The following is a 17,831-nucleotide window of genomic DNA, read 5'->3' as shown; positions in this document are numbered from 1 at the left end:
AATTCCTGACGAAGGGCTTATGCCCAAAACGTCGATTCTCCTTCTCCTCGGATGATGCCTGACCTGCTGTGCTTTTCCAGCCCCACACTTTTCAACTCTGATCTCTAGAAGCTCCTCACTTTCTCCTACTTGATGTTTATCCCATTTACAGAGCCGAGCTTGCGTATATAATCATAGTCAGAAACCGACCCCAGAAAAATGTGATTTAATGCTGAAGGTCAGTGGCATCAAAATCCAATGCTTGTAGCTAGTTAGGAACTCATTGTTGTTTCACCAGTCCTGATGAATCAGAAAATCCTTTTTTATACACTGCGCAGGTGAACAATCTCTATCCATTATGAATGTGTTGATATAAAGTATGTCGGGACATTTCCTCAATTTAGTCAAGTAGATTCACATCTGCATTTGAATTTCATCTACAATATTAGCAACTGTAAGAGGGTTGGGTTCATTAGCATCAGCACAAACAAAGCCCCTGGCTCATTTCTGATTGTGATTGACAGCAAAATTCTTTAACTGTAGATAATTGTGAATTTTAACTGTAGATAATTGTGAATTTTCATTTGTCTCAGCCGGACAACCGAGTTACTAAGTGAATCCCTTCCCACACTCAAAGGAGGTAAACAGTCTCTTTGTGAACATGATGGTGTTTCAACATGACTGATGACTGAATGAAATCCTTTCCTTATATACAGTGCAGGTGAATGACTTCTAACATGAATTTGCTGGTGTGCCAGCAGGTTTAAATAAGGAACAAAGCCTGTTCTGCACTCAGAGTGTATAAATGGCCTCTCCCAAGTGTGACTGTATCAGTGAATTTTCAGCTGTGATAGATATTTGAATCCTGACAGTTCCACAGTTTCTTCCTAGTGTGACTACACTGATGTTTTGACAGTTCAGGTGAATGATCAAAGACATGTTCACACATGCAGCATGTGTAGAATTTCTCCCACCAAGAACAGTGCTGTTTCCTTCCATGTTCAAAATTCTATGATAATTAGGTTATAGGAAATTGAGCAACTGTCTTAGATCATGAAGTGATCATGTAGTTTGACTTCCCTGACTGCAGATCCCTTCAAATACCTGATATGAATCCAGTGAAACAGTCAGAAGAAAAACGTGTGGGTGGGAGGGTCTATTTTTGTGAATCTCACATGTAGGAGGCATGAGTCCAGAGGTCTCAGTTTTTGGTCACAGCAAGCATTTCCTAGCATCCTTATTGTGCCTTGTAACTATGAACCCTCACTCCCCCCCCCCCCACACACACACACACACACAGAAACACACATTTGACCATTCACTCCAGTGCTCCTTAAGCAACTCTCCATGTCTCCCATGTATTTTTCATAACCACCCATTTAGTGTCCACTATGGGTTGACTTCAGAATGTCTTTGGATGGTAGCCCTAATGACCATTTTAAGTATGCTTCTAGAACATACTATTGTTCAGATAATGTACTTATGTGGGTGTACTGTATCTTTCCATCAAGTGGTCACTCTGTTGTAAAATGAAACAACATATTCACAACCACATAAAAAGCAGATAATTTTAAAAATAGTAAATTAGATTTATGTTGTGTCACCATAGTTTTACCAGACCATAGGAGCTGTTCGCTCATTAAAGATAAGTAACTGGTGGTGATTTAATCTGAGGGCCACCAGATCTCAGGTGAGGGATGAGGTTGAGAAGGAGAATCCTCGTGGTAACCTCAAACCAGTGATAGGAGTTGAACCCATGCTGTTGACATCACACTGCTCTGAAAACCAACAATCCAGCCAACTGAGCTAAACCAATTCCCATTAAATTAGACTGTGAACACTGTTACCTTTGTATACAAGGTGATTCCGCAACTTGTAAAACTCATCCAAGCATTTATATTGGTCTTTGCTATTAAAACAAATCCTGGGATATGTACTCAATGGAGTCCATTGAAACTTAAAACCAGATGTTTTTATTTCTTAAGATATACCAGATATCCTGTTAATCAAAGCAGTCTTGGAAAGTGTAGCTGTTCAGGTTTATTTTTCAATTTAAAGAGCTCTGGATATTTGAATCTCCAAATTATTACACTGGAGATTCTGTTCAGAATACTGTTCAGAAACCTTTTCACTAATGGGTGGAGTTAGACTATTGCATCTCAAGTCTTAAGCTATGTTGATTACATTAATGTTCAACTTATCTTTAAAGGACAGAGTGCTGTTATCAATCACTACATTAAAATGCATTTAAAATAAATATAAAAAGTGACATTTTGAACTAATGAAAACATTTAACCCTTAGCAGTCAGTGCTTTTCCTACTCAGAAGGCATTCCCTAGTGGTTGCACATTCTCCAATGAACAATTTTTGGTTTTAGAGGTACCAAAATCCACTCCAGCACATGAAAATAGTGGGATAGGTGAGGGTTTGGGGAGAGAAGGAAATTTAACTTGCCTATTGTTTTCAAAATGGCGCCCCTGACTTTTGAAGTGCATCCAAGATTGTGATCCAGGACATTTATGATCCATGAAAAGGGTATTCAAAAATATTGCAGAGTCAGTAAGGTACCATATATATTCTCAAGGGAAAAAAGGGACAGGCAATAAATGCTGGCTAGCCAATAATGCCCACATCCCTTGAGTGAATTAAACAAAAAAAAGTTTTAAATCAGCGCATAATTTTTAAACATTTTTTGTTATTCCCAACCAACTCCGTACTTAATCACCACACAAAAATCCAGCCCCTGAAGTTCAACATTGATAGATGTGGGCAGCATGTTTTGAATTAGAATTAGAACTTGAATCTCTAAAGTGTGGAAACATTCCAATGGCCCAACAAGTCCACACCGACCCTCTGAATAGTAACCCACCCAGACCCATGCCCCTTCCCTATCATCCTATATTTACCTCTGACTAATGCCCCTTATCTACACATCCCTGAACTCTGTGGATGATTTAGCATGGCCAATTCACCTAACCTGCACACCTTTGGATTGTGGGAGGAAACTGGAGTGCCCAGAGGAAACCCACGCAGACACGGGGGAAGAATGTGCAAACTCCACACAGACTGTCGCCCAAGGCTGGAATTTAACCCAGGTCCCTGGCACTGTGAGGCAGCAGTGCTAACCACTGAGCCACCATTTGAAATGAGAAATATGGAAGTCACTTATTCCTTCGAATGCACAAGTTTAAGTGGAGTACAGAAACCAAATTAACTGCACAAATCACTAATTTATTTTCCAATGGTTCATAAGGTAGCTTTTTTTAAGAAAGGCATACTAAACATTAGGCTGTATTTCTAAGTGATAATATTTGAAAAGTAAGGTTGCTACAGAGAACTTTTATCGAACCCTAGACAACACTTAGAGTACGATGTGCACTTCCTGTAATGGAAAGGATACAGTTATGAAAATGTGGGTGTACTTTACCTTTAAGAGAGGTAGAAGCTAGCCATGATAGCACCAAGTGTTTGAATAAGATATAATGTAACATGTGGTCCAGCTACTGGGGTAGGTAGAGCTGAAAATGTGTTGCTGGAAAAGCGCAGCAGGTCAGGCAGCATCCAAGGAGCAGAAGAATCGACGTTTCGGGCATGAGCCCCTCACTTTCTCCTACTGGGGTAGGTAGGCTAGCTCATTGCCTGGAGACAAAAACAGATTTGAATTAGGCCAATCAGTTTAAATTATACCCCAACAAAGTACCAAACTCCAATCAAATTTGAATTTAGTGTATTGACAATCTTAAAAGCCAATGACACAATCCAGTGCTTTGGGTGTATAAGACTAGGGAAAATTGAACAGTTGAGGGGAGAACTGCCAAGCCAACAACATCTGCAAACTGCCCAGAGAATAGCTCTCTTAAAGGTACCTTTATCTATCAGTAACCTATGAAGCAGAATCCCCAAGAAGAAGAAAAAAGACAGGAATACAGAGAAGAACTGGAAGCTGCCTGGTTTTGAGATAAGAAGGTGTGTTTTGTAAATCTTAATTGTCAATTTTATTGGACTAGTATTATAGAAGGGAAGGTAAGAGATAGGTTAGAAGAAGGAGTTGAAAATAATTGTATGTTAATTATTCTCTCTTCTACTTTAAGAAATAAGATTTCTAATTTTTACTTTAAATAGTTCTTGGCCTCTCGAATTTTCACAGATTACTGCATGGGATAAGCCTTTTCTGTGTTACTGCTTTAAATTAAGCAGGAGTGTTTACCCCATGTCGTAACAATATAGAAATGGAAATTGTACATAGATTATCTATAAGGATGTTACCAGAAACACATTGACATGGATTAGTGGTAATATCACTAAACAATTAATCTAGAACTCAGCTAATGTTCTGGGACCCGGCACAGTAGATGGTGGAATTTGAATTCAATAAAAGCTATCTGGAATTAAGAACCTACTGATGACCGTAAACTATTGTTGGTTGTTGGAAAAACCCACCTGGTTCACTAATGCCCTTCAGGAAAGGGAATCTGCCATCCTGGCCTGGACTGGCCTACATGTGAGTCTAAATGCACAGCAATGTGGTTGACTCTCAATTGCCCTTAATGGCTTGGCAAGCCACTTAGTTTTGTCAATCACTATGACATTTCAACAAAGAAATGAAACACAGTCTACCTGGCATTGATTTCGACATTGGAAAAGACAACAGCAGAAACAACTCTGTCAACTCTACAAAATCTTCCTTGTTAACATCTGGGGCCTAGTGCCAACATTGGTATAGCTGGCTCACCAACTAGTCAAGCACTAGTTTAACATAGTCAAACTTATGGAATCATATTTTACAGGCAATGTCCACGAAATCACCATTACCATCTCTGGATTTATCCTGTCCAAATAGCAGGACAGACCCAGAAGAGGTGGCAGCACAGCATAATAAAGTCGAGAGAGTTGCTATCAACATTCACTCCAGATCCTATGAAGTCTCATGGCTTCAGGTTAAATATAGTCAAGAAAACTTCTTGCTGATCACCATATAACGTCCTCCCTGGCTGATGAATCAGTACTCTTCCATGTTGAACAATATTTGGAGGAAATACTGAGAGTGGCAAGAGTGTAAAATGTATTCTGGGTGGAGGATTTCCACCAAGAATGGCTCAACAGAAGTACTACTGATTGAGTTGGTTGGGTCCTAAAGGAATGATCTGCAGCAGGTGATGAGGTAAAAGATGAAGAGGGAAAAGCATACTTGACCTCATCCTCACCCAACCTGCCGACTGCAGATGTATCTGTCCATGACATTGTCAGTAAGTGTGACCAATGTACAGTCCTTGTGGAGATAAAATTCAGCCTTCACATTGAGAATACCTTTGGTCTGCTGTTATGGCTGCAGTAGTTATATGAGTAGTCCAGTCGACTTTCTAGTCCATGGTAACCCAAAAATATTGATCATGTAGGGTCAGTGACCTGTTGAACCTGTTGAACTTCAAGAGGGGGGAATGAAGATGGTCATGGAGATGGTCATTGCTTAGCACTTGTTATCAGACCAAGCCTGGTATTTTCCATTTATTTCTGTATGCAGGAACAAGCTGCTTTAGTTTTTGAAAAGTTGAGTAGTGTACTAAAAACTGCAATCATCAGCGAACATGCCCACTTCCAATTTTGTATATGAGGGTTTATCTTTGAAGTGATTGAAGATGTTTGGGCTGAAACCACTACTTTTGAGGAACTCCTGCAACAATGTCCTGGGGTGGGATAATTGCCCTTCACTGGCCCCATTTTCTTTTATACTATCCAGGATTCCAATCAGTTGACAACCTCTCTGACATTCTATCATTCCAACTTACCTCTGGAATTCAGCTTTTTAATCTATATTTGTACCATGGCTGCAATGAAGTTTGGAGTCAAATGCCCTGTTTCCATGATTTCAGTATTTATTCGTAAACCGTGGAATCCTAAATTGATGCACAAAAGACTTTGTAGTTTATTGGTACATCTGGAGTAATCAGATGCTTTTGAAAGGAGCAGATACGTTGTTTTTGTGTATTCTAACACCTTTATACAACAAACCAAAGTACAAAAGTGAAACTTTTTGATCTTTTCATGTCATTGTATTGTAGCATGTTCTCCATCCTTCCTCCTTTTATGCTTCACTTGGTCATCAGAAACTCCATTAGCAGCAAAGACATTTACACAAATGCAGTGAGATTCTTCATCTCTTGACTCCTTTAACTTTTTTTTCCTTTCAAACTTGTACTTTTCCTCTTGATCTGTTTTTAATGCCTTCAGTAAAATCTGATTGCCAGTCTTATCTGTTCTGGTAACTACTGGATATGCCTATCTCCAAGTACCTTCCCTTCAACCTTCTGTTTTGAGTCCTGATCTTGTTCACTTTATTCATAACACTGACTTCAAAAGCCTGCCCAAGCCTCCTGACTCCCCAAAGCTTGTCCATCATCTACAACGTGCAAGTCTGGAGTTTGATGGAATACTCCCCACTTGACTGGATGTGTGTAATTCCAACAGCACTCAAGAAGGTTGACACCATTCAGAATAAGGCAGCCTGCTTGACTGACACCAATCCCTTCACTACCGTTGCTCAGTAGCAGCAATAAATCTATAAGATCCACTGAAGATATTTAACCCTTATTCAGCACATTCAAAACCCACAACTGCTTCCATTTGGAAGGACAAAGTCAGAAAGTACATGGGAATGTCACCACCTGTAAGTTCCCCATCCATGATGTTCACCATCCAAACTTGGAAACATATTACCATCCCTTCTCTGTTGCTGGGTCAAAATTCCAGAATTCCTTCCCTGACAGCATTGTGGGTCAACTTGCAGCATGGACTGCAGCAGCTGAAGAGACAGCTCACCGTCACCTTCTCAAGGGCCACGAGGGATGGGGCAATAAATGTCAGCCAACCTGCAATGCCCACATCACACAACTGAATGGAAAAAAGGTTGTAGTTTTGATAGCATTAGGTGCAGTTCATATCTAAACATTAAGGTAACTGGACATGCGTTTATTATTGTCTGTGATTTGTTTGGCCATTTTTACCATTTCATGTTTCCATTTTATTTTTGGCTGCATCACTTGTAATTCTTTAGTCAGATGCTGATTTGTCATTTTACCTCAGCATTAACCTGAATCTAGAAAATACTTCAGCGCAATATTGTAAAAGAGGCCATTATCAAATTAAAGTTCAATGAAGAAACCACATTTCTCCAAAAATAGTTTTGATTCTTTTGGCATAAAGTGAATATTCACAGCAAAAAGTGTTCCATTCATTGTGCATATTATCTTCAATTTCACATTATCTTTGTTGCTGTTACTCCTTTCAAAATGATGATCCAGAAAATCCCATGGTATGCTTATTCCCAATTATGAGCAATTGCCAAAAAGTAGAGAAGTCCTGCAGTGACCCTCAGAAGAAGAGACTTTCTTCAGACTAATAATGTTGATGGAGAAAATGGTTTCCACTACTTAGCAACCAAAGCAACATTTGTCTGTTTATTCTGAATCCTGATAGATTACCGCCTATCATACTTTGAGCCACAATTATTTTGCTCCACCAAGGTCTTTGAGATGACATTTTTGCCTTTTTTCATTACCAGTTGACCCCTCCTTCAAAGAAAGATACTGTGAGTAATGGCACCCATTCCACCCTCCAAATTGGATACAGTGCCAAAATGTTTTGCTTTCCATTTTTACTAAATATAATGCCATGACATCATCTGCTTGGTATTACATGTATTTTTCCAAATCAGAACATCCTATTCTTTAATGTCCTTGTTGGTTTCACCAAGACAATACAACAACAATGTTTTGTTTATTAGATTGTAAATTACCTTGAAGCCTTTAACTCCAAAATTGCAGAATATTCATGTCATTATTGCAGTGTTTTCAACTGGTTTCTCAGGCGTATAACGCTTGCAGTCTTTGGGTATGATGCCCTTCAGCTGACAATACCAGAGTTATACAGGTCACAATTTTGGATCAGATGACATTTTGTTCTCTCCATCAGCTTCCTGAAAGTGAAGGGATCTCATGAATATTTTATGGCCTCTTTTACAGTATTGCCCTGAAGTATTTTCTAGATTTAGCCAAAATGCTTTGAGCTAGCATACCTTTCACTGTCCAAGGGTTTTGGTGGTACACAATTAACAATATTCATCTAAAGTTTGACATTTTGTGGGAGTCACCTCCCTCTGCCATTCTTCCTTTCTTCCCCTTGCCAAAGTAGTCTCTGCTAGGAAGTGCTCTGAATCTGGGATTTTTACATCATTTTGGATACACTGTGAAGTCTCCACAACTCTGAAAACTTGTATTTAGCCCCTCAAACCTGCTCCGTCATTCAGTAACAGCATGACTGATCTGCTCCAGGCCTTAGGTTTTCTTGCCAGCCCAACCCAATATTTCAAAAATATATCTACCTCTACTTTAAATACTTTCAGTAATTTAGCCAACACCACTCTCTGGGGTAGAGAATTCCAAATCTTCACTTTCCTCTGGGAAAATAAATTCCTTTGCATTTCAGTTTTAAATGAGCAACTTCTTTTTCTGTAGTTACATCAACCAATTTGAGATTCCTTATTTGTGGAAACATCTCAACATCTATCTTGTCAAGCTCCATCCAAAGTCTTGGACATTCCAATACAACCACCCATCATTTTTCTAAACTCTGAATAAAGGCCTAACTTGCTCAGTTATTCTTAATAAGCCAACACGTTTATCCCAAGAATTAGCCTAGTGACTCTCTTTTGAACTGCTTCAATTCCCAAGATATCCTTTCTTAAATAATGAGACTATAATTTGGCGTAGTAGTCAAGTGTGACCTCACCAACACTCTGTATTGCTGTAACAAGACTTCCCTGTTTTTTTCAGACTCCAACATCCAACGTGAAGGCCAAAATTATATCTGTGTTTTTAATTATTGCGGCACTTGCATGTTGACTTTTTGTGTTTCCTGTGCAATAAAACCCAGAACTCAGTGCTGTACCTTTTTGAAGTTTCTACTTAAATAATAATTAGAGTGAAGTCACAATCAAGTCAGCCTCGGATTATACAGGGCTGATGGACTGAATGGCACACCCCTGCTGCTATTTATAATCATCTTATGTTCTGGATGACTGGTAACAGCTAGAAGGGGAAAGGAAAAAAGTGTACTTTCGGCAGGAAACCATATCTTTCTAGGATGATTGAGGAACATTTCTCTTAACCTGAACCTTAGCAAGGCATAGTTGTCACAGACAGCTGTGATTCACTAAGGAGGTACTAATTGAAGTTGGCACTTGCTACAGCAATAAAATGAAATATCAAAGCAGGGCATGAATTGAATTTTGAGTGGCTATGAAGATAACTGTGGATATTTTTTATGCATTCAGCTCCTTCTTGATTCGAGCAAGTCAACATTTTTCTATTTGCTGCCCACCGTTGCACAAATGAGATCATTCACTGATTCATTCTCTCTTGAAAGAAAGGGGCAAGTGGAGTGAATGTATAGCTTCAGAAGGATCAGAGAATTTTCCATATTACAGTGTGCTGTTAAGTACTTGGATGTTGCTTTGCTGAATGTCAACTCTGAGCTGTATTGCAACTAAAAGGATTTCCATTCCCACAAGTTCCAGTTAGTGTGCTGCCATTTACAGGGTATCATTCTGGGCAATGTTTGGTATTCTAGCAGCAGTCATAGCAGCTTCATTCTATCATAGTCCATCGTATCATCATCTTTTCGATCACCATAGCAAGCCAGAGCTTTGCTACTGGATGGCAAAGACGATCCTTCGACAATGTGGCACGTGGTTTCAGTGTGCAGCCCATACTTGTGCACACAGGGAAAACTATTTTTCCACATAAAATGTGATGGACAAGGTCATTAGGGTGTTAAATCAGTGCTTGAGCTGCCTGGACTGGTCAACAGCTTCAATAGTGCATGCACTGAAATTTATGGTTAACGTCCAATGTACAATTTTGCCATCATGTGGAAAAATCTGTTGCCATCTGATATACGATGGCTATCTAAAGAGTGGAGGAGGAAGAGAAAGAATAGATGAACTAATAAAGCCTCTTTCTCTGTTCAAAATTGCCTAATTCATATGTCTTACCTATAAATGTATTCCCATTCCCTGTTTGCCAACAGTCCCACATCTTATCATTCCCTGTTACAGATGAACACAGTATCTGCTCAGTTAAAATAGAAAAATCATAGCCTCCACAAAATGAACATTCCAAAGAATTTTTATTGATCAAACTATGCCCTACACCAGACAGACATCAATTAGTCCCTTTTGCATTTCCTTCGCCCTTCCTGCTTCTGTTGCCTGACTGCAGGATGACCTTGAGCAACTGAGGTAGTCAAAAACCTGAATCTGAACTGTACCACAACCTTCCTGACAGCAGTAACCTGAGTTTAAATGGCAGCAAACTTAGCTTCCATGTGAGAAGTCTGAGCTTCAGAGATACTAATCTTGCATTGTGGGATTCTGAGCTTCCACTGCAGCATTTAGCTGTTGATTGACTTTTGCTTGTGTTGCAAAGGAAATTGAATCATCAACCATCATACATTATGGTTGGACCCACAAGTGGACTTATGGGTTCAGCCACCACTTCATACTGGGAAGGATGAGCTCCAAGTCTCCTCCATGTTTCTTGATATTGTCACAATGGAACCAGGCCTGCAAATCCACTTGGTATTGTCCATATTAATCATATTTTTTCTCTTGGTTATCCCACAGATGTGATCATTTGAGTCTACAACAAAACTTGTTACGTGACCAAGCTCTCCACCGAGCTGATGATCCAGTACCTGTGTCCCCAAACTTGCATGTTGTGCCCTTATCAGAGAACTGTGGAGCAAGCCTGTCTTCTGTTGCATCATAATTCACTCTTCCTCTTGCTTCTGTTCTCTTAATGAGTAGATTCATTAGTGAGACTGAATTCTGCTGTAAGTGATTGGTTTAAATAGCGTGGGCTGGCTTTAACTGATTTTAGCCTTACCTGAAGTTGATCTCTGTTGAAATGTGCAGTCAGATTACAAAGCTTTTACACAGATCGCAGACTTTTTGGCCCATCAGATCTTTACTAGCTTTCCAAATGACCAATTCATCATGTGCAACACTGCCCTGCCTTAGCAATTGTGCAAATTAAACAGGCATCTCAAAGTTGATGTGGAGGCATTTTCAGAGATGCCCAGAGTTTTCAGTGAAGAGAATGAGAGGTTAATATCACCAACTACCTTCTCTAGCCTAGTCAAAGTGGGTAAAAGTTTACAATAGAATCAGAACCCAACATTGAGGAGAAAAGTTATTTTCAAATCTCCATTTCAGGTCTCCTAATAGGCCACCTGTGACATTCATGGTTGGAATCAAACCTAGCGGAACAGAAGATGGTTCATGTTCACGGAGGTCAGTTATCTCATTGGAGGACATTACTGCAGGATTTTCTCAGGGTAGTGTCCTAGGCACAGCCATCTTCAGCTGCTTCATCAATGCTCTTTCCAACATCAAATCATCAGAAGAAGGGATTTTCACTCATGATTGCACAATATTCAGTACCATTTGTGATTCCTCAGATACTGAAGAATTCCATGTCTGTGTTTGGGCTGATAAGTAATAAACTGCATTCACACCACACAAATGCCAAGCAGTGACTATCTGCACTAGGACAGAATCTAACTATTACCCCACTACATTCAATGGCATTACCACCACTGAATGCCTCACTATCAATGTTATGGGTATTACCATTGATCAGAAACTGAACTGGATGAGCCGTATAAATTTTGCTACAAGTTACAAGAGAATTATGAAAATCGTGTTTTTATTGGTATTTAATATACCGTTATAAGTTAACTATTCATATGACAATATTTTAGCAGTTAGTTTTAACTCTTATTTATTTGGTCAGACCACATTTAGAGTATTGTGAGCAATTTTGGGCCCCATACCTCAGGAAAGATGTATTGGCCCTACAACCGGTCCGGAGGAGGTTCACCAGAATGATCCCAGGAATGAAAGGCTTAACATATGAGGAATGTTTGAGGACTCTGGAACTATACTCGATGGAGTTTAGAAGGTTGAGGGGGGATCTGATTGAGACTTTCAGTACACTGAATGGGCTGTACAGAGTGGAATTGGGAAGATGTTTCCAGTGACAGGAGAAACGAGGACCCGACAGCAGAACCTTAGAGTGGAGGGAAGAGTTTTAGAATGGAGATAAAGAGAAACTTCTTGAGCTGGATATTGGTGAATGTGTGGAATTCATTGCCACAGAAGGCTGTTGAGGCCAGTTCATTGAGTATATTTAAGACAGAGATAGATAAGCTCTTGATTGCCAAGTGGATTAAAGATTATCGGGACAAAGCGAGAAAAAGGGTTTGAGAAACCTATCAGCCATCATTGAATGATGGAGCAGAGTAGATGGGCTGAATGGCCTAATTTCTACTCCTATGTTTTATGGTCTTATGGTTTTTTTTTAAACATAAATATTTACATAAATAGGTTGTTACAAATGTAGGCCAGAGGTGAAGAATTCTGTAGGGAGTAACTCGCCTCTGTTGTCCCAGTGTTTGTCCCACATTAATAAGGTGCAAGTCAGAAGTATGATGGAATACTCTCCACTTGACTGGTTGTCCACGTGGTGAGAAATTGTGTATATTGGGGTAGAATAACTTTGACTGTGTGTGCATTGGCAGCTGAAAACGCTAATTCATTTTATCTACATGCACTGATTTCTCTAGTATCTCTAATCAGCGTCATGCAATGCATGTATTGTCTGCTCTAAATATTTTCCATTTGTTTTTGGCGCAAGTTGAATTTCATCATCACATCTTGCATTTCAACTAGGGTATTGGATAAAGTGTATACAGAAGAGTTACGTCAAGGGAGAAAGATCAAATGATATTTTTATGTACAATTAATCATTTACAATTTTTAAAATGTAGGATTATACAAATCCATTTGCAGATTCATTTTTTCTCTACTCCGAGCTCAAAGATGAAAGTATTCTGGACGTTCTAATTGAAAACAGGAACAATGCTAGAGATGTGGTCAAAAGCTCAATGAATGTTTTGTTTGTATTTGTAGAGGACTCTGATGAATAGATAGTTTTACAGTCAGTCAGTTTTCTTTACTTTGATGCAAGTTAATGTGTAACCTTTGCTTTTGACTGCTGTTAGTAGTGTACTCACGACAAATCACAAACTGATAAGGTGACTTTTAAATGAAAATGCAAAAATGAGTTGGCTGTTCTCAGGACTGCATTCAATAAAATTGTATGTACATTTGAAGCCATAGAAAATTGTGAAAATCTTGTTTTTATTTATACACTGTTAAAAGTTAAGTATTCACATGACAACTTTAAGCAATTATTTTTAAGTTTGATTTTCTTTAAGGACGAAATAAATAATTAATGGATCTGACTGCCTAATAATTCTAAAGAATCAGAAAATGATTTTCTTCCCTTATTATTGATAGGATTCTGAATTTCCAGTCGACACAAGAGTGAACCCATATCTTGCTCAGATGAAAGGCTCTCCCAGTAATTTACTTAGATCAGGTGGATGCAAACTAACAAAGACACTGAAAGTACATGAGCTAGCAGTGAGCTGGTAAGTAACATTATTTGTATATTGAGTAATTTTCACCAAAGAAAACATCGAGAGTTTGAATTGAGAAGGGATTTTCAGTGTGAGTGCAAAGCAAGTCCATTTTCAGAAATTGTTCTCATTCCACTTTTTCCAGTCGAACTGCAGGTGACAATACTCTTCCTGTCTCTCAAAATGCCTTTTGAAACTCATCTTTTCATAAGTGGCTTATGGCAGTCCGCTTCATGTTTGATATCTAATATAACTGCAATTTGTGTTCATGCCACAAGCTTCTCATTTAAACCTCTATATTCCAATGTAAAATTGCAAGCTCCCTCAAAAATCTTTGCTTTTAGTCTTGTAGAAACAAAAGCAGAGATCATTAGTGTATTACAGAACAACCTTAATTATCCGAACAAGATGGGCAGGGAGTATTTTGTTCGGATAACTGATTGTTCAGATAACGGATAAAGTTTTTACGGGACCTTGAGACCTTGTTCAGATAATTTGAAATTTGGATAATTGACGTTCAGGTAACCGAGGTTGTTCTGTACATGTACAGATGTGTGATCTGATTAATGTTCAGGATGAGCAATCTTGTTGCTAGAGTTATATGAACAACGGATGAATCTAACTGAGATAAATATTTAAATAAATGTGGCACTGTTTACTTCGGTAAGGAGACAAGACTGCACACAGTACTCCAGGTGTGTTTGCACGAGGACCAACATTGGTCAAAGATTCTTCCTTCACTTCTATGTCATCTAAGGGTCTAGAAGTGAAAGGCTTCACAATAATGAAATGGGCATTACATCTTCCTTTTCCATGCAGGAATCCCTTTAATGCAGTTTCATTAGGAAGCTATATGACCAGATGCTGGTCAGCAAGTGCATCTGAAGCATGAGTACTTGGTGTAAGAAATATATTAGCATGGCAGTGTTTCACGCTAGCCTAATTGTGAGTATTTTATCTTTATAGGTCCTGTTTCATCCAAGTAGTCTTGCTTGCTTGCTATGGCTGCAAAGTGGATTCATTGACATTCCTGATGTCACAGGATATATTTTCTTCAGTTTGCAGTGCAAAATGGAAATAAGAAATGATGTATGCAGAACCCTAATCCTAAACATGTCCATTGAGCAGAATGGATGTGGTGAGAGTTCTTTCAAGGAGCAGCTATGGCAAAGTTGTGTCAGCGATATTCCATATTAGCAAGTGTGCTAGAATATACGCTTGAAACAGCATGTATATGGTTTTAATTTTTGACTTCTGTCCTTGCGTGAATTTGGGGCTAGGATTTATTATGGCCAAGTTAACAGCATGGACATCTCACTAACAATAGCATGTTAGGACAGAGTTGGTCTTGCATGTATTTGAATTTTGAAGAGATCCATGCTTATGATGGAGATGGTAGTGACCACATGTGACTGAGTCAAACTTACTAATATTCAATTACTCTTACTGGGAATGAGCAGTCCATTGAGTAATTGCTTCGTAAGTGTACAGTGATTATTACGTGGCTTACTCTGGAACATAAGAAGACTTTGTGAAATTTTCTTTCTGTCAAGAACCTCTCTTGCACAATGTTAGGTCTGTGTGCATGACCATTCATCCTTGTGCTCTGTAATTGATAGGTTCCTCCATAACTGTTTTGACATTTGACGAATAAACAGAGGCTTCCATCCTTTTCTCATAATTTCTTCTTCAGTGGTAATATCTCTGCTCATGACATTTTCCTCATTTTCTTCTCAGCTTCTGCTGGGTTATATTGTAGAGTAGACAACAGCTATTTCAGAGATCCTGCTGGATCATATTGGAAGGCACCATCTTAGCAGCCTAGGCACCTGAATCTTATCTTTAATGTCAATGACTGCTTCATCACAATCCTGGCGACAACAATGGCTTGTATTGTTGATGTTCTCTGCCTCAAATAATGGCTCTCTAAAGGATAACTGTAATCAACCAAGATCTTAATGGGTAACAGTATCTTCTAAAAGCTAACTTGGATCTGCATTGATGGTTGAAGTTGTTTGTGAAGTTGCAAAATCCTCTTTCAGTTGTGTACAGAAGACTTTATTAGGTTCACAAACACCTACACATTGAGTGAAAAGACTTTCAGTTGAGAAATGTGTCCACGGTCTGACTCGGGCCCTTATTGCATCTGGGTGCATCTGAAGCATGAGTAATTGGGTGCAATCAGTGACACCCTGCACCTGAAGGAAACATGGAATTTGGACAAAGGCCATGTCTCTCTGTATATAAAAGCTAAATTCAAAGGGAAACAAGTGTGCTCCCCAATCTGAGGGTATTTATTACTGCATGTGATGGCTATGTGCTGATGACTGGAAGAACTGGCACAAGAACTGTCAGCTGGCATGCCTGATGAGCTGTGGAAAGAGCCTGAGATACAGATATTTAGATTGTAAAGGTAACAGGGCACAGGGATTAGTATACTGTGGCTCCAGTTGTTGCTAGACTGTGCAACTGATGTCCGTGGCAACCTCAAGGTTTAGTTCAAATCTGCTCTGCCATTGGTTATTCATGAGCTTAAAGTAGGATGTCCTGAGTCTGTAGAGTCTGTACACAAGAACGTGCCTGCCTTTCCTCTCATTCCCCTTTATCCTTCTTGAAACTTGGGTCACAGCCACTTATTGCTGGCATCTGCTCTTCCTCTGGGTTTTGGGCGCTCATGATGAAGTGCTGCTGCAACCTTTATGTGAGAAGGAGCTAAGGGAGCTTCATCCCTTAGATGAAGCACAATGCGCCCTTCAAAAGCCTGAAGGCCTTCCTTATATCTTAATACCATAATCGGTGGGCGGAATAAAAAAAAATTATCGTAAAAGACCAGCACACCTTTCCACTTACTTCTTTTAGTAACAAGAAGCGTCTGACATTTAAAGTCTTCTCAGGTCTCGGCAGTAATTACAAATTTCCTATAACTACAGGGGTACATAAACTCTCCAAAGGGATACACAAGTCATCCAGAAGAGAGGGGATCCAAGATGGCGGCGACCCAGCAAGTCTGAGTCGAAAGTGCTCCTCCCAAGACTTGGGCAAAGTGGGTCACCCGCCCCCACCACACTCACCAAATTTTAAAATAGTTTTTACTTAATGTAATTAGTTGCTTAGTACTGAATTTAAACAAATTGATCTCCAGTAAAAATGACTAAAGGGAGGGAGGCCTGCAGCTCTCAGCAGGCAGGAACCCCTCCCCCCACCCTCTCCAGCTGCAGCAGAGGCTTCCGCAGCCACCCCAGGGGACTTAGCTACGATGGCGAGCCTCGTGGAAATAATCTCCAAACTCGATGCGAAGATCAACGCCTTCATTGAAGTGTCCCGGAGACAATGGGACTCACTCTCGGCCGAGGTCGTCGAAAAAAAATTCATTTGCTGGGCCTTCCCGAACGGGAAGAGGAAGGCCAGCTTACTGTGTTCCTTGAACAGTGGCTTCCACAGCTTTTAAATCTGGAGGCTGGATCAGGCCAGGTAAGGGTGGAATGGGCCTACTGGGTTGCAATACGCGGGCCCGGCTCGAACCAGCGCCCACGCCAGTTCTGTTCTGGCTGCAGAGCTATAAGGAGAGGCAGATGCTCTTAGAAGCTTCCAGAAATCTTGGGAAAGATCCCCAAGCCATGATTTATAAAGGATCCAAGATCATGTTATTCCAGGACTTTTCCGCAGCTCTGGTCCGAAAGAGGAAGGCGTTTGATGAAGCGAAGAAGTGTTTAAGGGACTTAAATATTCAGTACTCCTTGTGCTACCCAGCGATGCTACGTTTTAACCATGAAGGGTCGGTGTATAAATTGGGATTGCTGGAAAAGACCAAGGAATTTTTGGACTCACTTAGATAAAGTGTAAGAGTTAATTGATGTTGTTTTGCTTTCCCCCCCACTCCGGTTTACATACCACTTTTTAAAATATATTAATCATTTTTTTTATCTTACTGTTTAATATTATCTTGAGGGATGGGAAGAGGGATTTATTTATTTGTTCTCTACTAAACGATTTTCTCCCCCCGTCTTTTTTTTTAATTCTATAGGCCGGGGGGTCTAGTTAATGTTGGTGGGGGGAGGCGATTACATTATCCTATTTTATCTCTGTCTTTAGGAATGGGGTTGTTTTCTCCTGTTATTTTGTATTATTATATTTAATTATTACTTGTTGAGGCTGTAATTTTATAGTTTATATGTTTATACATGGTATTAACATTACCAAATATATCCCGGTGTTGGTGTGGGGAGGGTGCTCACTCTCGCTCTGTAGTATATTTGAATTTTCTTCATCCTATTGAGGAGCGCCTGGGTCAAGGGTGGGGCACTGGTTGGGAG

General features: G+C 39.7%; 1 protein-coding gene across 3 annotated transcripts in view; it reads left to right on the top strand.

The window, feature by feature from the left end:
- The window catches only part of spag16 (sperm associated antigen 16), a 988,648-nt gene that overhangs the window by 112,100 nt on the left and 858,717 nt on the right, over positions 1-17,831 (top strand). For all 3 annotated transcript variants that reach the window (XM_043693350.2, XM_043693349.2, XM_087988888.1), the window contains exon 10: positions 13,397-13,530. In XM_043693350.2, the coding sequence (XP_043549285.1) occupies positions 13,397-13,530 (134 nt within the window). The remainder of the gene's footprint in view (positions 1-13,396; positions 13,531-17,831) is intronic.

This window comes from Chiloscyllium plagiosum, unplaced genomic scaffold, assembly GCF_037043375.1.
Source record: "Chiloscyllium plagiosum isolate Xiang-an unplaced genomic scaffold, Cpla_swu_hap1 HiC_scaffold_7, whole genome shotgun sequence".
In the NCBI taxonomy this organism is placed as follows: Eukaryota; Metazoa; Chordata; class Chondrichthyes; order Orectolobiformes; family Hemiscylliidae; genus Chiloscyllium; species Chiloscyllium plagiosum.
The sequence above is the reverse complement of the archived record's forward strand: the minus strand, read 5'-3'. Positions and strand labels throughout refer to the sequence as shown.